This window comes from Hyperolius riggenbachi, chromosome 8, assembly GCF_040937935.1.
Source record: "Hyperolius riggenbachi isolate aHypRig1 chromosome 8, aHypRig1.pri, whole genome shotgun sequence".
NCBI lineage: Eukaryota > Metazoa > Chordata > Amphibia > Anura > Hyperoliidae > Hyperolius > Hyperolius riggenbachi.
In genome coordinates, this window is record NC_090653.1 from 288,530,680 (window position 1) to 288,556,182 (window position 25,503).

Below are 25,503 nucleotides of genomic sequence, written 5' to 3' on the forward strand. Positions count from 1 at the left end.
GCGTTTGTTACATGCGTTTTTACCCGCGATTTCGCGTGCGATTTCGCACCTTTTTCAATTTTATTTAGCCCTGGCAGTGTCATGGTTAATTTCGCATGGCACCCTGCCATGCGAAATCGCAGGCGAAATCGCGGGTAAAAACGCATGTGGAAACGCATCCGCATGCATTTTTACAAGCGTCGGAATGCGGCCGAAATCGCGTCGCAACAGTGGAAACAAGCCCTTAGGATGAAACACTCACTTTAGCAAATCAATAGCTACATACGCACATCAGATAAATCTCGTCCAAAACGATCAATGAAGTATCGTCTGACAATTGTTATCAAAATGATGGTGATGTTAAAAGACGCCCACAAGCCACAGATGTCAGCCGTCGTCTGGCACTATCCCTCCTGCCCGATGTGTTGGCTGGACTATCGTTGTTTTTCGGTGGTGTGAACAGGCTTTATTCGATAATAAACAATCGTGCGTCAATGTAAGCATGCTGAAAGGTATCACAGTTTAGAATCCATTATTTTTCTGACTGTTCCTGCCATGAAAGAAGGTATTTCAATGTATGACAGGCGATTGTTGGTCATTGTTGACATTTGTGGATCTTCTGATGCCGGTTGTGCGTTTTGATCGATGTTTATCTGATGTGTGTTTGTATCTAAAAAGACCTCGCCTTGGGAAGCTAAAACTTTTCCGTGTGCTCTGGGAAAACCAGGAAGCCAACTATAAGACTAGAGAGAAATTCTGAAAGGTGCACATTCGCTCTCCTGGTATCTCTGATTTTTATTTGAACTGTTTTGACAAATGGGAAACCTGCATGTAAGTTGCAATGGTCATTGCTTTTTTTTATACAATATCACGGTATATATTGTAAACCAGCTTGCCTGGTAATTCTATAGGTTATATACAGGCAGTCGCCTACTTACAAACATTCTGCTGAAACGGAACCTGTGTGTAAGTTGAGTCGTGTTATACATGGTAAAAAGTGGATACAGGTAGTCCCCGACTTGCCAACTACCCATCGATACGAATGGCATGGATTCTGTGTTTCCATGGGAACAAGGCTAAAAAAATGTCAAATTGGACAAGTAAGAGGCTGCCTGTAATGTATTTTTTTTTTTTTTTAAAGAAAGGGGTATTTTCTTGTAGCTATCTACAGCCTAAAATAAGGTGTAGGTCACATTCACAGTGGGACGTTGCGGTTTAATGCGACGTTAAAGTTGCAACGTGTCTCCGTTAAGAGGTAACGCACTTCAAGCAGTGAGTTACCACAACGCAACATTTTTTTAACGTCACACTGTGAACGGCAGATAGGATTAGCATTGCAGTGCGGTAATCTGCGTTATAAGACTTTATAACGTGCGACCATAACGTCCCACTGTGAATGCGACCTTACATATTTTAAGCCTCTTTTCCACGGACTGTTGAGTTGTGTGCTCAGTGAGCAGTTGCTAGGCAGCAGTGAGCAGTTTGCTAGGCAGCACTGAGCAGTTGTATAAATGAAAATGTATATGGTCTCACATGTAATTTACAAAGGTATCAAAATCTTTATTTCATGAAAGATTTTGATACCTTTGTAAATTACAAATGAGACCATATATATTTTCATTTATACTATCTAAGACTGATTGTGTATTGAAGTGCAGTGCTGATACTTTGCATATTACGTTAAGTGGACTGTTAGCCCACAGGAAGTAGATGCTACAGCGTGCACTACTATGCAGATCCATGAGGTTTAGTCACCTCAATTACTAAGAAGCAGTGAGCAGTTGCCAGGCAGCAGTGAGCAGTTGCCAGGCAGCAGTGAGCAGTTGCCAGGCAGCAGTAAGCAGTTGTGTGAGTTTGAGAGGCATTTCACTGCCTATCAACAGTCCGTGGAAAAAGAGCCCTTAGGCCTCTTTTTCACAGGCAGTTGAGCTGTGTGCTCAGCAAGAAGTTACTATGCAGCAGTGAGCAGTTGCCAGGCAGCAGCAGTGAGCAGTTGTGAGCATTTGAGAGGCATTTCACTGCCTATCAACAATCCGTGGAAAAGAGGCCTTAGGGCTGTTAAACACAAATGACATAGGCATGAAATTGCCGCGTCTGTAGCGCGTGTAACATGGACTCTTCCACATGTGTTTTGTGTTACCAGGAAGTGCGATCGGTCACAAATGGCCCCCGGGGGGGGGGGGGGGGGGGCTTGTTCCCCCTGACTGGTGCTGATGGGATAAACCTCTCTTCTGTTGTCACTCGGGGGTCTCATCCCCTCCGCTGGAATTTATCGCTGCAGACACAGCGGTTTGCGGCTATAAATCTGAATAGTATTTCTGTGGTTATGGCGGGACCCCCCATACTACCACATTACAGGTAATGGCCGGTCCTTGGCTGGGATCCCATTAGGAGAGACCTATAATGGGGGAGTGTGTACATTCCATAGGGGGACTGGCTCTCTAAAAAGGCACAGCTTATTAAAGGGTAACTGAAGCAAGAGGGATTTGAAGGCTGACACATTTATTTCATTTTAAGCAATACCAGTTGCCTGGCTGTCCTGCTGATCGTCTGCCTCTAATACATTTAGCCATAGCCCCTGAACAAGCATGCAGCAGATCAGGTGTTTCTGGCATTTTGTCAAATCTGACGAGACTAGCTGCATGCTTGTTTCTGGTGTTATTCAGACACTGCTGCAGCCAAATAGACCAGCAGAGCTGCCAGGCAACTGGTATTGTTTAAAAGGAAATAAATATGGCAGCCTCTATTTTTCTCGCGTTCGTTATCCTTTAACCCATTGTTCACATCCATACACACGCAGGGCCTGATTGCATAACAGTCCCAAAATACAGTCAGTTCAATGAACCGCACCTGTTCCTGACACTCTATCAGCTGGATGCAGAGCGAGCTTGCTTAGCGTTATACATGTTACAGGGTTAGGCCAGGCACCCACTACAGATCACAATCGCTCTGCGTTTTTTCTAACGTTTTTTGCAGCCTGTTCCAAAGCTATTCCTGAACTTTTTTAGCGATTTTATTTCTAGCGATTGCGTTTTTTTTGTGTTAGTGTTTCAGGTTGTAAAATCGCTGCAAAATCGCTTTCAGGCCTGGGACCAACTTGCGATTTCAAAAATCACTGCGATTCCCAAAAGTGCGGATTACTGCGTTTTTGTTTAGCGATTTCCAGGAGCAGTGGCTATTTGCCGGTAATTGTGGGTCACAGCCGTTACCCAAAGCTCATATCGGGGACTCTAAACCTAAGACAGTCACGTGGTGCATACATACAACAAAACTATAAAGGCTGCCCACACACCATGCAATTTCACATCAGATTGTGATTGAGAGAGATGGGATTGGCCGAAAAGATATATATAGTTTGACTAAGCCCAATCTCATAATCTATTTCTTTCTCGATCAGAAGCAGATTGGACATCTGGAAATACTGGCTATCGTGCCATGTGTATGTCCTTTCCAATCCATATCCAAGCAGAAAAAAATGATCAGAAATCTGATTGGAATTTTTTTAAAAGTTGCAAACCTGTTTACACTCGCTTTCTTCTGTAGCCAATTGTGCCAGATCAGATTATCGATCTGACCACTCGCTTGAATCGGATCTGAAGTAAAAATTGCATGGTGTGTAGTATAGAATGGAGCAAACCTCCCCTCCACTGACTCTGTATGCAGAGAGCCATAGAGACAGAGTGCATCATTACCAGCCTACACTGCATCATACAGAACAGGATCCTCTACAAGGCTCCCTAGGCAGGTGCCTGGGGCCCGGTGGGTGTCAAGGGGTTCAGCTGTCATCTCCTTTGAACCTTTTCCTGTATCAGCTAACCAGAAAGACTGTCATAGGACACTTTGCCTAGGGCCCGATTGGAACTGAACTCTTGCACAGGACAGAAGGAAAACGTAAAGAAATACACCCTGTATGTATTCAGTGAGATTAGCCGGTCCAATCCCCCCCCCTCCCTGTGACTAAGCGCAAGTATAATTAGACCTCTGTTATGTCAGCTGGCTGCCTCAGCAGAGCAGCTAATTTGTAAGCACAGGATGCTAACCCTATGTCTGCTTGCATGAAAGCAGGAAGTAGACACACTGCAGATATATTGCAGGATTTGTATCAGCTGTGACAATTAAATTATTTTCTTTAAGGGTTAGTATGCTGTTGCTTATCTTTTAGAGCAAAGAGGAAGTTCTGAGTTCAGGTCCGCTTTAAACCTCCTCTGGGAGCAAACATAAGCTCCTCCCCCACTGTACACAGGGAGTCATATAGCGCATCATTACCAGCCTATAAGGAAGCAAACATAAGCTCCTCCCCCACTGTACACAGGGAGTCATATAGTGCATCATTGCCAGCAAACATAAGCTCCTCCCCCACTGTACACAGGGAGTCATATAGTGCATCATTGCCAGCAAACATAAGCTCCTCCCCCACTGTACACAGGGAGTCATATAGTGCATCATTGCCAGCAAACATAAGCTCCTCCCACAATCTATTCCCTGCCAACACTGATTGGGCCATTTCCAAGCTGCAAGATTTGCATGTCAGCCAAAGCTATTCTCATCTCTGCTGCTGACAATGTGTATATGTATATAGTATAACCAGAGACAGAGATTCAGTTCCCCCCTCTATAGGGGTAAGTAAGAGAGGGTCTGTGGATTTGAAAGCGGTATTTGAGGCAACGAGATGTGATCCGGAGGGGATCGGACAGATGTTTAAGGAGAACCATACGTTGCGCTGTCAGCCAGGCGTCCCGCGTCTCGTGTAACGATTGGGGGTCATTCCGAGGCCTCCTCTCCTCGCTGGAAATATTGGCCGTTGTTTTTGAATCATGGCCGCCCAGGAGACGTTTTTTATTACATTCCACTCCGTGCAAAATACACACAGACGGTTCAGGTTTCCACGTGTTGACGCGGCTGCCCACGGCGGCGGTGGGAGGTGAGAGAGGCATGCGTACGTGCGTGTGCAGGGGGAGGAGGGGGGTGCAAGCCCGTATGTCCCTTCACTCTTTAAAGGTGCCCATACATCACTTGACTTGGCGGCCAATCGATCATCCAATTTAATAATTATCGAATCAGATGCAAATCGGTGCTGCCAGGAGCATGCCCAATCGACGATTTGACCAATTTCAGGCTGAATGCATCAGTCGGACATGTTGCAAGATGTCAGGCCGACGTGGTCGATCAGGTGTGTGACGGTAATGGCGTGTGATATCGGGAGGAGCAGCAAACGTGACTAAACCCCTGGCGATGTTTCCTGTAATGTGAATATGCCCCCCGCCCGTGCATTTAATACTTTCCACTGTCTCCCGCCGTGGTCGCCAACCATCGTCCGCAGTGCCGCTGGGCTTCCGTAACGCATGCGGCGCATGTATGACAACACACATGCGTGATTCCTGTCGGAAGCCTGCCGCAATGCAGAGGATGCTTGGGGCCACGGAGGGAGACAGCGGACAGGTAAGGTATTAAATGCACAGCCGGGGGGGCACATTCACAGGGGCAGAGCGGATAAGGCCAATTTCCGAGAGATTACATGCAGAAATCTCTCCAAAACCGGTCTGCTAGTGTATGGGCTGGCAAGAGATCTCTCTCCAATCAGATGGATCAGAGAGAGATCTGTCTCTTGGGTTATCTGCTAGTACATCGTCTGATATATGGCCACCTTAAAGGATACCCGAAGTGACATGTGACATGAGATAGACATGTGTATGTACAGTGCCTAGCACACAAATAACTATGCTGTGTTCCTTTTCATTTTTCTCTGTCTGAAAGAGTTAAATATCAGGTATGTAAGTGGCTGACTCAGACAGGAAGTGACTACAGTGTGACCCTCTCTGATAAGAAATTCCAATTATAAAACACTTTCCTAGCAGAAAATGACTTCTGAGAGCAGGAAAGCGATAAAAAGGGTCAATAGTTCATAGATTTTAGCTCTGGCATACTTCAATTAATGTGTCAGTGAGCAAAAACAATAAAACAGTTACAACTTAAAAAGTGGATTTAAAAATAAAATCAAACTGTGGAATATCTTAAAAAGTCATTTTTAGGAGAAGGAAGATAAATACAATTGTTTATTTCATTAGTTTATTTTGGCTTCGGGTGTCCTTTAACACTGCTAATCGCAAGGCCATTTACATGCAGTTTCGATTTTTGCTGCGACACTTGATGCTAGGAGCGCAAGGAGAAAACGCTGAAAAACATGCAAAATGCAGGATGTTTGTGACCAGGCAAAATCGCATCACGATTGGATCGCACTATCATGCGGCTGCGACCCGCAGGAACGCTTTTTGCCACGCTTTGAAATCGCCGGTGATTAGGAAAGAGCTAGCCTAGGATAATGAAATGCGATCAGGGTGATTCCGAAGGAGCAATTGTGATAACTCCAAATCCCAATCGCAGGGCCTACAGCCGGTGAGGAGCGAAAATGCCGGTAGTATTTTCACATTCATTTATGCGTAAACAATGTCAAATTCGACTTTCAAGTGAAAATACCATTGAAAATAATTTTGTAATAAGTTTTTGATTTTTTTTTTTTTGCATGATTTCTTCGTGCTAAAAATAAGATTTTTTTTTTCATTTTTCGCTATATTGCGAAAATACAATGTATTCCCAATTTTTTTTTTTTCAATCAAAAATGCCATTTTCAATGCAAAATTGACTTTGGCAAAAACTCCCAAGCAATACTGCCCACAGCATTTTAGCGATTCCCCCCCCAGAGCTATCGTGTTCAAGGCGACAATAGAACAGAATATCACAATCGCTCCCGGAATCGCGCTGAAAATGTGGGTACTTCACGATTATGGAAACCGTGGTGATTTCCATAATAGGAAACGCCGCACCTGTGGGTTCCGAAGCTAAAAGAGTTCCTGAGATTTTCATTATTTTGCGGATTTGCATGTGATTGCAAAATGTAGCAAAATATAGTGTAATATTATAATATAAAGTATCGCTTTCTGCTAAAAAAACAAACAAGAACAAAACATGCTGATAAAGAGTCTCTGGACTGAAGAGGGAACCCAGAATGAGCATGTTGGTATTATTAAGATGGCAGAGAGAGTCTATTGCTTTCAGTCAGATAGGTGAGATACAGATGAGAATATCGTGCAAAAGTCCATTTAGGGCCCGTTTCCACTTGTGCGGTGCAGAATCGTCGGAAAGTCACCGCGGACGAAATCGCACATGCGGGTGCGATTTTGCATGCGTTTTTTTCCAGCGATTTCGCATAGGGTAGTATGTATACGATTTTAACCATGTCACTGCCTGTGTAAATTAACATTGCTTCGTATGCGAAATCGCATGCCAAAACCACATGCGATTTCCTTATTAAATACATTGTATGTGATTCGCGTAGCGGTGTGCGGGGAGCGAATTCTAACGGCTCTGCCATGCAGATTTTCCCCGCATACAAACACGCTCAGGAAAACTGACAAGTGGAAACAGGCCCATCCACTTGTATTGGCTGTGCAAATCCGCATGCAGATTTGCGATAGTGGAAACGGGCCCTTATTTCAGTAATTCAGCTTAAACGGTGAAGCTAATCTATGAACTAGCGAACCCTTTGCAGGTGTTTTGGATAAATTAGCTGATTAGACGCTATGCCGCTTTGAGCCGAGAATATTGAACATTTTTTACAATATTCTTTTGGGCTGAGATTCTGATTTTTGGGATTCCCATAAGATGTAAGCTATAATCAACATTATAACAAAGGCTTGGACTATCTTGCTTTGCATACAATGAGTCCATTTCATATATTAGTTTCACCTTTTAAGTTGAATTACTGCAATAAATGGACTTTTGCGCGATATTCTTATTTTTGGAGTTTTACCTGTAAGGGCCAGTGCACGCCAAAAAGCGATAGCGTAATCGCAAATGCTCATCGCTTTTTGAAGTGATTTTTCTCTGCATGTGCAGAGCGATTTTCTAATCATGCTTAGCGATTTTTGGAGCGTTTTCGAGTAGCGGTTTTTATATTTTATTACAGTACAGCTGTAACTGAACAGCTTCTGTAACAAAAATGTGGAAAATCTGATCTGGTGCTTTTCAGAGCGATTTTCCACTTTCCTATACTTAACATTGAGGCTGAATCGCCTCAGAAATCAGCAGAAATGCTGCAGGACCCGTGTTTGCGAAAACAGCTCATTGCTCTGATGTGATCAATCCCATTCAAATACATCAGCCAAGTGCTTTTCAAAGCGCAAGCGTTTTAAAAAGTGCTCCGAAGCACCAGCCCTGAGTGGGATGATGGGCGGTGAGATCGGACGCACGGTCGGGCAGCCCTGGGCGCGGTGGAACATCAGCATGCGCTCGGTAAAACGCCAGCTGATTACGGCTCTGTCCACACAGCCGCCGGGGGATTTCACGCCTCTCCTCGCTTCTTTAAAGGAAATGAATAAAATATGGCCGCGTTTTCACAGCGAAAGCCCGTCCACCAGTTTCAATTATCCTCCTGCTAATGCGGCGTGATCCTCAATTAGAGATAACGGCAGAACAATGCTCCGGCTCAAGGTACAATTAAACGCCGCGGTCTCGCTGCGCCGCCATCATTAGCCGACAGGAGACCGCCGCGCTCACCCCCTAATTAATTTGTTCTTCCTGAGAACGTGATTTCTCGTGGAGACAAACGTGTGTTAAAGATCCAAAGCCAAATACTTCAGTGCGTGGCGGAGAGTTAAACCGCTCGGCACGTTCGTATGTTTCTCCGGGACCCAGTGGTGAGATCTCTGACCTCCTGAGTTCCCAGCTCTGCACACCTGCTGCACCAATTACCAGAGGCTCCTCCCCCTGCTGGATTCTCCTATCTCTCAGGGGCTCTGGTGGTGAGATCTCTGACCTCCTGAGTTCCCAGCTCTGCACACCTGCTGCTCCCATTACCAGAGGCTCCTCCCCCTGCTGGATTCCTCTATCTCTCAGGGGGATCTGGTGGTGAGATCTCTGTGCACCTGAGTTCCCAGCTCTGCACACCTGCTGCACCCATTACCAGAGGCTCCTCCCCTGCTGGCTCCTATCTCTCAGGGGGATCTGGTGGTGAGATCTCTGTGCACCTGAGTTCCCACCTCTGCACACCTGCTGCACCCATTACCAGAGGCTCCTCCCCCTGCTGGATTCCTCTATCTCTCAGGGGTTCTGGTGGTGAGATCTCTCTGCACCTGAGTTCCCAGCTCTGCCCACCTGCTGCACCCATTACCAGAGGCCCCTCCCCCTGCTGGATTCTCCTATCTCTCAGGGGCTCTGGTGGTGAGATCTCTGACCTCCTGAGTTCCCAGCTCTGCACACCTGCTGCACCAATTACCAGAGGCCCCTCCCCCTGCTGGATTCTCCTATCTCTCAGGGGATCTGGTGGTGAGATCTCTGTGCACCTGAGTTCCCAGCTCTGCCCACCTGTTGCACCAATTACCAGAGGCTCCTCCCCCTGCTGGATTCTCCTATCTCTCAGGGGATCTGGTGGTGAGATCTCTGTGCACCTGAGTTCCCAGCTCTGCCCACCTGTTGCACCAATTACCAGAGGCTCCTCCCCCTGCTGGATTCTCCTATCTCTCAGGGGCTCTGGTGGTGGGATCTCTGTGCACCTGAGTTCCCAGCTCTGCACACCTGCTGCACCCATTACAAGAGGCTCCTCCCCCTGCTGGATTCCTCTATCTCTCAGGGGGATCTGGTGGTGAGATCTCTGTGCACCTGAGTTCCCAGCTCTGCACACCTGCTGCTCCCATTACCAGAGGCTCCTCCCCCTGCTGGATTCCTCTATCTCTCAGGGGGATCTGGTGGTGAGATCTCTGTGCACCTGAGTTCCCAGCTCTGCACACCTGCTGCACCCATTACCAGAGGCTCCTCCCCCTGCTGGATTCTTCTATCTCTCAGGGGCTCTGGTGGTGGGATCTCTGTGCACCTGAGTTCCCAGCTCTGCCCACCTGTTGCACCAATTACCAGAGGCTCCTCCCCCCGCTGGATTCTCCTATCTCTCAGGGACTCTGGTGGTGAGATCTCTGTGCACCTGAGTTCCCAGCTCTGCCCACCTGTTGCACCAATTACCAGAGGCTCCTCCCCCTGCTGGATTCTCCTATCTCTCAGGGGCTCTGGTGGTGAGATCTCTGTGCACCTGAGTTCCCAGCTCTGCACACCTGCTGCACCCATTACAAGAGGCTCCTCCCCCTGCTGGATTCCTCTATCTCTCAGGGGGATCTGGTGGTGAGATCTCTGTGCACCTGAGTTCCCAGCTCTGCACACCTGCTGCTCCCATTACCAGAGGCTCCTCCCCCTGCTGGATTCCTCTATCTCTCAGGGGGATCTGGTGGTGAGATCTCTGTGCACCTGAGTTCCCAGCTCTGCACACCTGCTGCACCCATTACCAGAGGCTCCTCCCCCTGCTGGATTCTTCTATCTCTCAGGGGCTCTGGTGGTGGGATCTCTGTGCACCTGAGTTCCCAGCTCTGCACACCTGCTGCTCCCATTACCAGAGGCTCCTCCCCCTGCTGGATTCCTCTATCTCTCAGGGGGATCTGGTGGTGAGATCTCTGTGCACCTGAGTTCCCAGCTCTGCACACCTGCTGCTCCCATTACCAGAGGCTCCTCCCCCTGCTGGATTCCTCTATCTCTCAGGGGGATCTGGTGGTGAGATCTCTGTGCACCTGAGTTCCCAGCTCTGCACACCTGCCACACCCATTACCAAAGGCTCCTCCCCCTGCTGGATTCTCCTATCTCTCAGGGGATCTGGTGGTGAGATCTCTGTGCGCCTGAGTTCCCAGCACTGCACACCTGCTGCACCCATTACCAGAGGCTCCTCCCCCTGCTGGATTCTCCTATCTCTCAGGGGATCTGGTGGTGAGATCTCTGTGCACCTGAGTTCCCAGCTCTGCACACCTGCTGCACCCATTACCAGAGGCTCCTCCCCCTGCTGGATTCTTCTATCTCTCAGGGGCACAATAAGCAGAAACTGATCACATGACAGCACGTCAGGGCCAGGGTCACTGACATGTCTGACTTATCAGCAAAGGCAAAGTAATAACCAAAGTGCCTACAGAGAGCTGAGCTTCTCTACTGGACAATAAAGCACCAACGGGGAGGCTGGAAAACTCACAGAGGTAGGAATTTCCTCCTGACACTGGCGATCTTTCTCCTGACATTGTGGATCTTTCTCCTAACTCTGGGAAACTTTCTCTTGACACTGGGATTGTACTCCTGACGCTGGGGAACTTTCTCCTGACTCTGGGGAACTTTCTCCTGACGCTCTTCCTCTGCTCTTTTTGTCATTCGGCTTTCACTGCAGGCAGTATCTGATTATGGATGCACAATGAGATGCTAATATATCCGAGATGATGCAAATGTTATGTTAATTTTCTGCAGCTGCTCCATTTTGATTGGTTCATTTCCAAGCTGCATATATTTGAATATAAAAATTGTATCCGGCCAGTTTATCTTTATGAATGAGTCTGAAGATAACAGCAGAAGCAGAGGGTGGTTATCTTTAAACACAAAAGGAGTCCTGAGAGTAACAGCTTAGCACAACAGGTGGTGTGAAAAAGTCTATCTCGCATGAGGTTCATACAGTGTTATAAGCAGAGGGAACAGTATTATTAAGGGTTAATTAAAGTGATTGATGTAACGCAGGGTAAGTCCTTATGATTCATTCAGGTAGAGTTCCCCCTTAATAAACCTTCTCTTGTGTTTCAGGCGCAGGATCTGCTCCTCGGGGTCTCCTACGGAAGTCGTGTCTGCTGCGCAATCCTTCATCCAGCCTGTGTACCAGCCGCTGATGACCCTGTGCGAGGGGCAACGTGTCTGCAGCACCTACAGGTTAGTATATGGCTTCCTCTACAGCAGATGATGCATCAGGGGAGGTGCCGGCCACGCCCCCAGCAGCCACGCCCTCCCACAGCCACGCCTTGGTATAGGGCAGAGTTGGATTACGGTAAAATGGGGCCCTAGGCAAGATAGTGACTTTGGCCCCATGTTACGGCCACCTGGCCTTTTTGGGGGGTTAGATTTGGTGGGGAGTAAAGTTAACCAGGCCCCTGGTCTCCCTACAGGCCCCAGGCACATGCCTAGGATGCCCTGTGGATAATTTGGCTCTGGTATGGGGTCCCGGTTCTTCCTGTGGGCTTCGAGTGAGCCCAACGCCAGAAATCAAAGCAACAGTCCATTCAGGGAGTGGAGTATAGAGTACACTCCCGCACAGAAGGTTTATGAACTCCACATTTGTGTGATTTTGGGATGCTAACCAAGAATTTACTATCAACCTTCCTGTACATTATATCCATTGATTGCACCCCAGGGAAGCGGAGAGCAGAAAGATGCACACCTAACAAATGTACACTTTAAAGAGGCCCTGTAGTGACATGTAGCAGATGCAGTAAAGAGGCCCTGTAGTGACATATAGCAGAATGCAGTGAAGAGGCCCTGTAGTGACATATAGCAGAATGCAGTAAAGAGGCCCTGTAGTGACATATAGCAGAATGCAATAAAGAGGCCCTGTAGTGACATATATCAGAATGCAGTAAAGAGGCCCTGTAGTGACCTATAGGAGAATGCAGTAAAGAGGCCCTGTAGTGACATGTAGCAGAATGCAGTAAAGAGGCCCTGTAGTGACCTAGCAGAATGCAGTAAAGAGGCCCTGTAGTGACATATAGCAGAATGCAGTAAAGACAAGAGGCCCTGTAGTGACATATAGCAGAATGCAGTAAAGAGGCCCTGTAGTGACATATAGCAGAATGCAGTAAAGAGGCGCTGTAGTGACATATAGCAGAATGCAGTAAAGAGGCGCTGTAGTGACATATAGCAGAATGCAGTAAAGAGGCCCTGTAGTGACATATAGCAGAATGCAGTAAAGAGGTCCTGTAGTGACATATAGCAGAATGCAGTAAAGACAAGAGGCCCTGTAGTGACATATAGTAGAATGCAGTAAAGAGGCCCTGTAGTGACATATAGTAGAATGCAGTAAAGACAAGAGGCCCTGTAGTGACATATAGTAGAATGCAGTAAAGAGGCCCTGTAGTGACATATAGTAGAATGCAGTAAAGACAAGAGGCCCTGTAGTGACATATAGCAGAATGCAGTAAAGACAAGAGGCCCTGTAGTGACATGTAGCAGAATGCAGTAAAGAGGCCCTGTAGTGACATATAGCAGAATGCAGTAAAGAGGTCCTGTAGTGACATATAGTAGAATGCAGTAAAGAGGCCCTGTAGTGACATATAGTAGAATGCAGTAAAGACAAGAGGCCCTGTAGTGACATATAGCAGAATGCAGTAAAGAGGCCCTGTAGTGACATATAGCAGAATGCAGTAAAGAGGCCCTGTAGTGACATATAGTAGAATGCAGTAAAGACAAGAGGCCCTGTAGTGACATATAGTAGAATGCAGTTAAGAGGCCCTGTAGTGACATATAGTAGAATGCAGTAAAGACAAGAGGCCCTGTAGTGACATATAGTAGAATGCAGTAAAGAGGCCCTGTAGTGACACATAGTAGAATGCAGTAAAGAGGCCCTGTAGTGACATATAGTAGAATGCAGTAAAGAGGCCCTGTAGTGACATATAGCAGGATGCAGTAAAGAGGCCCTGTAGTGACGTATAGCAGAATGCAGTAAAGAGGCCCTGTAGTGACATATAGTAGAATGCAGTAAAGAGGCCCTGTAGTGACATATAGTAGAATGCAGTAAAGAGGTCCTGTAGTGACATATAGCAGAATGCAGTAAAGAGGCCCTGTAGTGACATATAGCAGAATGCAGTAAAGAGGCCCTGTAGTGACATATAGCAGGATGCAGTAAAGAGGCCCTGTAGTGACATATAGCAGAATGCAGTAAAGAGGTCCTGTAGTGACATGTAGCAAAATGCAGTAAAGATGCCCTGTAGTGACATATAGCAGAATGCAGTAAAGAGGTCCTGTAGTGGCATATAGCAGAATGCCGTAAAGAGGCCCTGTAGTGACATATAGCAGAATGCAGTAAAGAGGTCCTGTAGTGGCATATAGCAGAATGCCGTAAAGAGGCCCTGTAGTGACATATAGCAGAATGCAGTAAAGAGGCCCTGTAGTGACATATAGCAGAATGCCGTAAAGAGGCCCTGCAGTGACATATAGCAGAATGCAGTAAAGAGGCCCTGTAGTGACATATAGCAGAATGCAGTAAAGAGGCCCTGTAGTGACATGTAGCAGAATGCAGTAAAGAGGCCCTGTAGTGACATATAGCAGAATGCAGTAAAGAGGCCCTGTAGTGACATATAGCAGAATGCCGTAAAGAGGCCCTGTAGTGACATATAGTAGAATGCAGTAAAGAGGTCCTGTAGTGACATATAGTAGAATGCAGTAAAGAGGCCCTGTAGTGACATATAGTAGAATGCAGTAAAGAAGTCCTGTAGTGACATATAGCAGAATGCAGTAAAGAAGTCCTGTAGTGACATATAGCAGAATGCAGTAAAGAGGCCCTGTAGTGACATATAGCAGAATGCAGTAAAGAGGCCCTGTAGTGACATATAGCAGAATGCGGTAAGGAGGCTCTGTAGTGACATATAGCAGAATGCAGTAAAGAGGCCCTGTAGTGACATATAGCAGAATGCAGTAAGGAGGCCCTGTAGTGACATATAGCAGAATGCAGTAAAGAGGCCCTGTAGTGACATATAGCAGAATGCAGTAAAGAGGCCCTGTAGTGACATATAGCAGAATGCAGTAAAGAGGCCCTGTAGTGACCTATAATAGAATGCAGTAAAGAGGTCCTGTAGTGACATATAGCAGAATGCAGTAAAGAGGCCCTGTAGTGACATATAGCAGAATGCAGTAAAGAGGCCCTGTAGTGACCTATAGCAGAATGCAGTAAAGAGGCCCTGTAGTGACCTATAATAGAATGCAGTAAAGAGGCCCTGTAGTGACATATAGCAGAATGCAGTAAGGAGGCCCTGTAGTGACATATAGCAGAATGCAGTAAAGAGGCCCTGTAGTGACATATAGCAGAATGCAGTAAAGAGGCCCTGTAGTGACCTATAATAGAATGCAGTAAAGAGGTCCTGTAGTGACATATAGCAGAATGCAGTAAAGAGGCCCTGTAGTGACATATAGCAGAATGCAGTAAAGAGGCTCTGTAGTGACATATAGCAGAATGCAGTAAAGAGGCCCTGTAGTGACCTATAATAGAATGCAGTAAAGAGGCCCTGTAGTGACATATAGCAGAATGCAGTAAAGAGGCCCTGTAGTGACATATAGCAGAATGCAGTAAAGAGGCCCTGTAGTGACATATAGCAGAATGCAGTAAAGAGGCCCTGTAGTGACCTATAATAGAATGCAGTAAAGAGGCCCTGTAGTGACATATGGCAGAGGGCAGTAAAGAGGCCCTGTAGTGACATATAGCAGAATGCAGTAAAGAGGCCCTGTAGTGACATATATAGTAGAATACAGTAAAGAGGCCCTGTAGTGACATATAGTAGAATGCAGTAAAGAGGCCCTGTAGTGGCATATAGCAGAATGCAGTAAAGAGGCCCTGTAGTGACATATAGCAGAATGCAGTAAAGAGGCCCTGTAGTGACATATAGCAGAATGCAGTCAATTATTCAGGAATCAGGGAACTCTCTTTTACGTTAAATATCCTGGTTTCAGGATCAGAAACCCTTCTTTTGTCTACATATTGGTATATTGCCCCGCCCACTCAGTGATGTCACAGCCTAGGCTGTTTAGCTATGCAGAATTCTCACCCCTTAGAGCATTCTGGGAGACCAGGTATATTTTCTACTGGCTTCTGGATTCTCGGAAACCAACATTTCACAGAGATCACCTGACACGACTAAAGATGTCACCTCCTGTGATTAATGGCAGAATGTAAATCGGGGAGAGGAAAGATGTTACAATGGGCAAACCCTGACTAAATCATCTATAAGTGAATGTTGTAAAAATACAAGCAATCTTATTCCGTACGTTATTTTCACCACAGGTCCTCTTTAATAACGTCCTGTGATGAAATCCTGTACATTTTCCTGAACTCAATCTTTGTTTTGATTCTCCCATCAGGACAACGTACAAGATGGCGTACAGACAGGTGACAAGAATGGCGCCCGTCCCGCTCTACTCCTGCTGCCCCGGCTGGAACCGGATAGACACCTACCTGCCAAACTGCAACAGAGGTACCCCCGAGGGGAGGGGCATCGGTCACATGACCCGGGGGATAGGTCACATGACCCCGGGGGAGGCGGATAGGTCCCATGATCTGATAGCTGATGGAGTCAGTAGCATGCTAAGAACTTGGGCTTGCATGAAATTTGCATGCAGCGAAGAACTGTGAAAATCAAACGGACATCGTGTCAGTTCACCTCCAAAACTCTGACGTCAATAATCGGTCACCTATAAATCCAGTTTTAAGGTGCCCATTAATGATACAATATTTTCATCAGATGCGATCTTTGTACAATTCAATCATAAAACTCTGATCCAGAGAGCCATGTCGCATTCGGGGAAAATCGATATAAAGCGATTCTGTTGTCAATTGGAATAGAAAATGTAGGATCATTATAGGATAATAGGATCATTAAGCTGGGATCTGGTCAATTTACAAGCTGCCAATGGGTTTGATTGGCTTCTATCAGCAGGGCCGGTGCTACCATTAAGGCAAAGGAGGCAGCTGCCCCAGGGCCCCAGAGCTTGTACGGGCCCCCAGTGGCTACAAGAGGAAAAAATTTTTTTTCAAATCGGCCTTATAGTTTTTGAGAAAATCGATTTTAAAGTTTTAAAGGGAAAAAAACACATTTAAAAACCTGCCGACTTTAATGGCTAATAGCAAATCCACCTTAAATGCTAGAAACCCTAAATTTGCAGGATATGTTAAGGAGATCATTAGGAATAAGAGGAAAAAACAATTTTTCAAAAAGACCTTATAGTTTTTGAAAAAAACGATTTTAAAGTTTAGAAGGAAAAAAGTATAGTTTTAAATGCGGTAAATGTAACTTTTAATAGCAAACCTAACGGTAGTGTAATTTTACATGCATCAAACGAAAGCGCAACAAATTTCCTGACGGGGTTTCCAGGGGGTCCATACGCAGCCGCAGCACTTTGGCCAGGGATCGCTATACAGCCGCAATATGGCTGTATGAAGATCCCTGGTATTTTTTCCTATTTTCCCAATTTTTTTTTTTATGTTTAGAGTGTGGGAATTAAAAAAAAAAAATTCCCCTCCTGAAACTTTTTAACCCCTTGTCCCCCATGCAGGCTGGGATAGCCAGAATGTGGAGCTCTGACCGATTGGAACTTCACACCCTGACTATACCAGCTGCAAAAAAGGTCCCCTAATGCCGATTTTTGTTCCGGGGTATATGTTGGGGGGGCCCCCCAGGTTTATTTTGCCCTAGGGCCCCATTGTTGCTTAAACCGGCCCTGTCTATCAGTGAGAATTGTACGAGTTAATCCGCAATCTGGATCAGGAAGAATACCCGATATTGGTCGCTTATCGTCATCGTTTAGCTACAATTTTATAACTATTGTTGTTTGAAGTGATGAGATCTGTTGTTTGTCAAACATTTCCAACAACATTTATCCAAGGTGTGTACAAGGCTGAACCCCCCGCCCCCTTCCTGGTCACACACAGTAGCGGTCAGACACATGGACAGGGCTCTATAGGCTGGTGATGCAGGAGGCTTTGATGTTCTGGCCGGTTGTAGTACAGAGAATTCCGCCCCCACCCCTCCCCTCCCCCGGGGTGCAGACAGAATCCGAGATTCCCATCATATGGAGATCCCTTTTCCCCTCTGCAGCACATTATCAGCGTGAAATGACCCCCAGACCCCCCCGCCTAGCCCTGCTAATCCTATTCCTAGAGCAGCAGACGCCGTCAGGCCAGGAGCGCACCTGTCTGTACTGGGGTGAGGAGAATTTCTGATTTTCACGTTTCCAAAGCGATATTAGGAATTTGCAGTGCGGAAATCTGAAATTCTGCAGAATAGCGCATTTCTGAGAGCGGTATTCCGAGTACCAGGGCTCCAAATTTTTTAGGCCAATCGCAAGACTTGGAATTTTCAAGCCAATCAGAGAATATAGACGTGTACCGCGTTTGGCATTTGGGAATTGCGCATTACGCGTAATATAGCGGCCATCCGCAGAATATAGTGGATTACATGGAATTTAGAAATCAATATAACGAACTTTATTTACAAGAATAACAGAACACAATTCTGCAGAATTCAGAAATTCATATTTCCGTAGAATTCGGAAATTCCAATTTATGTAAAATTTGGATTCTTACATGTTGGAACGCGGAATTCTGTCCAGTTCGGAAATCGGACCATCATTGGTCTGGACAGGGACCATGAGTTTTCTGCCATGTGCGTTTCTGCGGTTTTGAAATTGTGTTTTTTTGTATGCGTTTGCGATTTTCTTTAAAAAATACAGTATCATTTTGCAGCTCCATTGTATACAAATGTAATTCTTGAAGGTCACCTGAAGTGAGAGGGATATTGAGGCTGCCATATTTACAGTATTACCTTTTAAACAATGCAGTTTGCCTGGCTGTCCTGCTGATCCTCTGCCTCTAATGCTGAGAATACATCATGAGGTTTTTTTCGGCAGACAGATGGCTCGATAGATAATTTCTAACAGGTCCGATCTGATTTGTTTCGTTTTTCTGACCGATTTTCTCATAGAAGTGAATGGAAATAGTTCAGAAAAACGATCGGACAGTAAATCTGCTGAAAAATCCTGTATTCCCAGCATAATACATTTAGTCACAGCCCCTGAACAAGCATGCAGCAGATCAGGTGCTCTGACTGAAGTGTGACTGGATTAGCTGCATGCTTGTTTCATGTGTGCGTTTCAGACACTACTGCAGCCAAAGAGATCAGCAGGACAGCCAGGTAACTGGTATTGTTTAACAGGAAATAAACATGGCAGCCTCCATATACTTCTATCTTCAATTCCCCTTTAAGCCCCCCTGGCCAGCCTTGTTGAATGGTTTCAGGTTTCTGTGGTTCGCCAGCTGTAGGTAAACCTAGACGCTTGTCCCCTGCATGTCTCATCCTCCCTGCGGTCACCGCATTACACGCTTTATCCGCGCTCTTCCTGGCCTGCTGGCAGTGATGACAGCTCGAGGAATGGGAGCATGACCCCCCCATGTGTCAGCCGATGAGGAATGCGCCCCCTGCAGGTGCTGTAATAACCATTATATCCCATTTCCTTCTCTTTACAGCCTCCTGCTCATCCCCCTGCCTCCACGGAGGAACCTGCGCTGGGTACAACAAATGCAGATGTCCCCCTGGATGGATGGGAAACCTCTGCCAGACAGGTGCAGTGACATGTGATGTGGCTGTGCATCCACTAGAGGGCGCTCTGCTGCTGCCAACACTGATCTATTAAAGTGGACCTGAACTCTTGCACAGGACACAAGGAAAACAGAACAGAAATGCACCCTGTATGTATTAGAGTGTAGCCTGTGTAACTTCCCCTCATCTGTGCCTAATCACTAGTTGTAATTTGATCTCTCCCCTGTGTCACACGACTGCCTATGGCAGATAAGGCCACTTGAAAGCACAGGCTGTAAACAATATGTCTGCTGCCATGAATCAGGAAGTAGAAACACTGCAGATTTTAGGATTTGTATCAGCTGTAACAAAGATGTTTTTTGTTTAAAGGCTATTCTGCTGTTGCATATCTTTTAGAGCAGAGAGGAGTTCTGAGTTCAGGTCCACTTTAACTCCACGATAGGCAGACATAGCTGGTTTAGCCACAATGCAACCTGGGCAGTTGGCTAGGGCCTGGTGAGTAGTTTGGGGCCTGGATGCTGACTTCCCTGATGCCTCTACCAGGCGTGCGTAGGAAGCTAAGATAGTACTGTTGGATTTAAAGGACAACTGTAGTGAGAGGTATATGGAGGCTGCCATATTGATTTCCTTTTCAAGCAATACCAGTTGCCTGGCAGCCCTGCTGATCCTCTGCCTCTAATACTTTTAGCCATAGCCCCTGAACAAGCATGCAGCAGATCCGGTGCTCTGGCTGAAATGTGACAAGATTAGCTGCATGCTTGTTTCAGGTGTTATTCAGAAACTACTGCAGCCAAACAGATCAGCAGGACTGCCGGGCAACTGGTATTTTTTAAAGGAAATAAATATGGCAGCCTCCTTATGCTTCTAGCTTCAGGTTCCCTTTACGCCTGGAACACACATACAATTTGGATTAGTCAAAGATTGGCCAATTTGACCACCTTTTATAGTATGAGAGCTTTCCAACATAATCTGCTCAAGTATTCCAAATCATGGGAATGGTAAAATTGGCCAATCAAAATTGAATGTGTGTACCAGGCTCTATTTTATTTGTTCCTATCAATAAAACAAACCGTTTTTGAAAAACCATTTTAGGAACGCTGGAAATAAAATCTTTAATAATAATCTTTTTCTTCCAGATGTGGACGAGTGCACTGCGGGGAGACATCGCTGTGCGCAAAACTGTCTGAACGCCCCGGGGACCTTCCACTGCGCCTGTCGGGAGGGTTTCCGCTTGAACAGCGATGGGAGGTCATGTGACAAAGAGGAAAGGCCGGCCGTGACGCAGCAGCCGCCTCCCCCACAGCCAGAGGGGAATAATACAGCAGGTCAGTCTAGCGCCCTCTGGTGAAGGAAATAGTCGTGACATTTTATTTCCTGGATCCACCTTTTCTGGGCCCACAAGAGTGGCCACACCTCTCAGCCACAAGCTGCTGTGATTGGAGACCCGCTACCATGTGACCCGACCATCCTGGGACCCGAGAAGTCGGTGACTGTCCATTATTACTTTTGGTACGCGCTGTGACACATCAAACTCGTACCGTGAGTAATAATGCGCAGCTGCCGACGCTGCCAGCAAAATCGCCGATTCAGGTTGGTCGATATTCCGCAAGATCTGCCAAACCAAACGTCTGATTGTTTTATGCTGTGATGTTTCTGTCTATGGCTGCCTGACTACAATCCAGAAAACCTTTAAGCCCCATCTACACGATACGATTCTTTGTGCGATTCAATTACGATTCTATTTACGATCCGATTAAATCCGACATGTCCGATCGGGATTCGATTGTTTTGCAATGGCAAATCAAATTGAATAGAATCCAGATCGGACATGTCGGATTTAATCGGATCGTAAATAGAATCGTAATTGAATCGCACAAAGAATCGTATCGTGTAGATTGGGCTTTAGAGGAGGGGAGGACAGAAGAACCTTTGTCATTTTTTTGATTGGGGTGGGAGATGTCCAAAGGAACAGATTAGAATTACAGCTTCAAGAACAATAGTTTAATCTTTACGGATGAAAGACCTGTCTGGGCTCATCTTGAGACTAGGGATGATCCCTGAGATGGTAGTAATAAAGTTCATACAAACTTGGGCAGCTTGGAAATAGACCAATCAAATGTAGCAACTGCTGTGTGATTGGTCGATTTGCAAGCTGCGTCCATTTTGGATCAACTTGGAAAAATTAGCATCTTAAAGAGCATCCCTACTTGATAAAAATGACTTATTGTTAATATTGCTGGTGGTTTACAAAGATGTTATAAAAAATCTTTTTTAAAAAAAAATAATTTTAATATTCTTATTTATATTTATTAATTGTAGTTATCGTCAATCCTAAATTTTGGCTCTTATTCACTTGTAAGCCAGAATGAAATGTACACAACCTGCTCTCAGGAATTGATATTGTCCCTCTGATGGTAAAAATAAAACTTCCATCCTGGTTCCAGTGTTGCCGTCTTGTGACAGTGCTGCTGAGTGATGATTTTGGACCCTCTTGGATGCCGAGATATTTTCTGTAGCTCGGATCTCTCTGCTTGGTCAAGCTTGCTGCAGCCTGTCACTGGTCTAGCAAACACACCCACAAAGGAGGAGGAGTCTGGGCACTGCAGCGGTAGGCTGCACGAGTCTCCTCCCCCTTGCACACTTTGAACTCTGGGTTGTGTGTGAGCAGAAGCAGCAGGCTGTAGTGTGCAGAGAAAGAAAGCTGTAGATCATTTTGCATCACTCGATGAAGTCACCAATCATCAGTTGGCATTATCACATATCAGTACTTCATTAACCAGGAAGCAATCTTTATTTTATTTATTTTTACTCCAAAGAATGTTTACTAATATTATGCTTTGGAAAATGTGTGACTGATTATTATTACTTCTAAAAACAAAACGCAACAACACAATTTCTGCTCTTATATCCCTGTAATAATGTGCAGGTGTGATATTTATTGCTGGGTCATTAGAACTGGTCTGCTTCTATTCATTGTTTGGCTGTTGCTGACCCCCCTCTCCTCCTCACGTTTAGGGGTCCCGGACTCCGTCAGGGAAGAAATGCAGGAATTGAGGAACAAGATTGAGGTATTGGAGCAGGTAAGACATGCTCAGTACTTCTATTTATGTAATAATAGTCTCCAGAATGCTGGGAACGACAGTTGTGTGAAATAGTGCCTAGGCCATATACCCCCCTTTCTCTAACAGGACACAGTTGTAATATTAATACACTGGAACAATTGGTGTCCTCCTTTTTGTATGAGTGAGATGGACGGTGGATGACGTGCTAATGATTTTGCCTTGATGGAAAGTTCCAGCTAGCTTCTTGCAAATTTGCGCAGCTTGCCATTGGACCAATCGGATGCAGCCGTTCATCGTTCCAATTCCAAGCCACACATTTGTACGGACACTCAATGCCATGTGAATAATGCAGAGCTGCTGGCTGTTTTTATGCCCCTTGGAATCGGACCAATCAAAGGGCAGCAGCTTGTGACTTTTGATTGGTTGGTTTCCGAGCCCCATAGATGTGCATACAAACCTGCCCCAACTATAGGGGCCGGCGACTTGTCTTCTAACCGTCAAAACTCTGAGCAACTAAAGAGAAGAAAAATTGCAAAACCTGTGTAGCAAAGTAGTAACCATGATTGAGGTAACCGGTAGTCACAGCCTGCCGCACAGAGCAGCTTACCTGCTGGGAGGGGCTTGCACGCGATGCCGCAGGCTGCAAACAGGCCGGAGAGTGCCAGAACTGACAGCTTGCAACTAGTAGTGCTCATAATGGGTCAATTACGATTGTGCAAACTTCTGCATAACTTTTTGCAATTATGCATTGCGATTATGTACAGCATGTTTGTGAATAGTAATTATGCCTGTAATTTCGCATAATTCGCGTTCAATGCGTAAAATTGTTCACATCAATTAGCCAGTGTACTGCGCATGTGCGGCTATAATTTAAATATTAAATGCGAAAAATTCCGTTTGCATGCGTAAAACTGTCGCATCCACAATAACGTGTAAATTAAGCTAACATGCGTAATTACACTTAGCGATTACGTTTACATGCAATTTTTTGAAGCGTAATCTGCAAATTTCACATTACGTATACAATGCATAATTATGAATTACAAATGCATAATTACGCTTAGGAGTCCTTTCTGCCCACCATTACTTGCAACCAGAACTTTGCAAACAGTTTTATTATTGCAACCGTAAAATACATTATAATGTCGAACTCACATTTGTTACAGCTGCATTCCTAGGATTTTGATTTGGTATTTGGGTTTTTTTTTTAGAGTAAATTTGGGACAAGTGATGATCACTGAGATGCAAATAATTTCTCCTTGCATATACTTTACATGAAATTTGAATGCAAGTTGGAAATTTTTATAGGTTGAGAAGGTCAAGATGCATAACATTTTACATTAAATCTGAATGCATGGATAAATTATTTGCAACTTATTGGTTATCCTTATTTGTGTCAGTGCATAGCCAGAGCAGCAATAGTTAATGCCTATCTGGTATGAGCTGGATGGATGTTTGAGCAGCAGTCGCTGTATTCCTTGCGGTAAGAGCTGTATGTGTGAGGTTTGCTCAACAGTCAGTGTATTCTTTGCAGTAAGAGCTGTATGAGTAAGATTTGAGCAGCAGTCACTTTGGAGTGATATATGTATGGGTGAGTTTTGCGCAGCAGTCACTGTATTCTTTGCGGTAAGAGCTGTATGAGTGAGATTTGAGCAGCAGTCACTTTGGAGTGATATATGTATGGGTGAGTTTTGCGCAGCAGTTACTGTATTACTTGCAGTAAGAGCTGTATGAGTGAGGTTTGCGTGGCAGTGACTGTATTCTTTGTGGTAAGAGCTGTATGGGTGAAATTTGCGCAGCAGTCACTGCATTATTTGCTGCGAGAGCTGTATGGGTGAGATTTGTGCAGTAACCTCTGTATTCTTTGGTGTTATAGATGTATGAGTGAGATTTACGCAGCAGTCACTGTATTCTTTGCGGTAAGAGCTGTATGGATGAGGTTTGCGCAGCAGTAGCGGCATTTTTTGCTCAGTTTCTAAGTGCAAAATGTTTCATCTCTCTGCAGAAGCTTCAGCTGGTTTTGGCCCCGTTTCACAGTTTATCCACCTCGTCCCCCGAGGACTCTCAGGCCCCCATCAGCCTCCTGACACACTCCTTCCAGCAGCTGGACAGGATTGACTCCCTCAGCGAACAGATCTCTTTCCTGGAGGAGCGGCTGGAGACATGTAAGTGTGACATGTTGCGAGCGCCGGGAGCTAAACGGTGACGGCGAGTCTGTCTATTGTCATCTCCACAAAGTGCGCAGAGCGGAGGAAAGGTTAATGCTGATCAGGATCAAATGAGATTAAAGCGGAATATAACCCTGCATTTCAACTTTGCTCTAAAATATTATTTACAGCATATTATATGCAACCAGCATTTTTTTTTACTAGACCAGCATTGGAAGGGTTAAACACAGACGTTTCAAGTTCCGTGGAGAGATATGCAGAAGTTCAGATTGTTACATTCTATGTATCTATTGATAAACAGTTACACACTCTTTGGCAGTCCTCCAAGCTCCTTCTCAGTCAGAGAGATGAGTCACATAAAACACTTAGATACATTTATGTAAACAAAATGTATCTATTTTCAGCTTCTGATGCTTCTGCAGAAATCTAAAGGAACTTTAAAGCCCTGTGTAACCCTTCCAATGCTGGTCTAGTAATAAAAAAAAATGCTGGTTGCATATAATATACTGTAAATAATGTTTTAGAGCAAAGTTGAAATGCAGGGTTATATTCCGCTTTAAAAGGATACCAGAGCTGAAAAAAACATGGAAATCGGGGGGAGCAGGCATGTTCTGTCACCTGTGCCGATACCTACCGCTCCCCCATCTCCTCGCTGCGCCCGTATCGTACCTCAAAGTACCCCGAGATCTTCTAAACCGCAGGAGTCGGGGTGACAGTGCAGGCGCAGGTTTGGGAGTGCACTGTGCATGCGCATGATGTCACAACAACATCATATGCATGCGTAGTACGCTCACGGCCATCCAAGCGGTTTCCATGTTTTTTTCGGCTCTGGTATTCTTTAAGCTCTTTTTAAACAGCCAGCTACCTACAGTGTCTGCTGTTAGCTCTTTCAGCTGGGTTGCATTAAGTCACATGAGCACATCTTAAAGCATACCCGAGGTGACATGTGACATGAGATAGACATGTGTATGTACAGTGCCTAGCACACAAATACCTATGCTGTGTTCCTTTTTTTCTTTCTCTGCCTGAAAGAGTTAAATATCAGGTATATAAGTGGCTGACTCAGTCCTGACTCAGACAGGAAGTTGCTACAGAGTGACC

The 25,503-nt window shown here is 45.5% G+C and overlaps 1 protein-coding gene across 1 annotated transcript in view; it reads left to right on the top strand.

Annotated features, from left to right (window-relative positions):
• The window catches only part of EGFL7 (EGF like domain multiple 7), a 43,592-nt gene that overhangs the window by 6,771 nt on the left and 11,318 nt on the right, over nucleotides 1–25,503 (top strand). Inside the window, exons 2-7 of the mRNA XM_068248021.1 lie at nucleotides 11,626–11,748; nucleotides 15,940–16,052; nucleotides 19,100–19,195; nucleotides 20,309–20,497; nucleotides 22,188–22,252; nucleotides 24,240–24,399. Coding sequence (XP_068104122.1) covers nucleotides 11,626–11,748; nucleotides 15,940–16,052; nucleotides 19,100–19,195; nucleotides 20,309–20,497; nucleotides 22,188–22,252; nucleotides 24,240–24,399 — 746 coding nt within the window. The remainder of the gene's footprint in view (nucleotides 1–11,625; nucleotides 11,749–15,939; nucleotides 16,053–19,099; nucleotides 19,196–20,308; nucleotides 20,498–22,187; nucleotides 22,253–24,239; nucleotides 24,400–25,503) is intronic.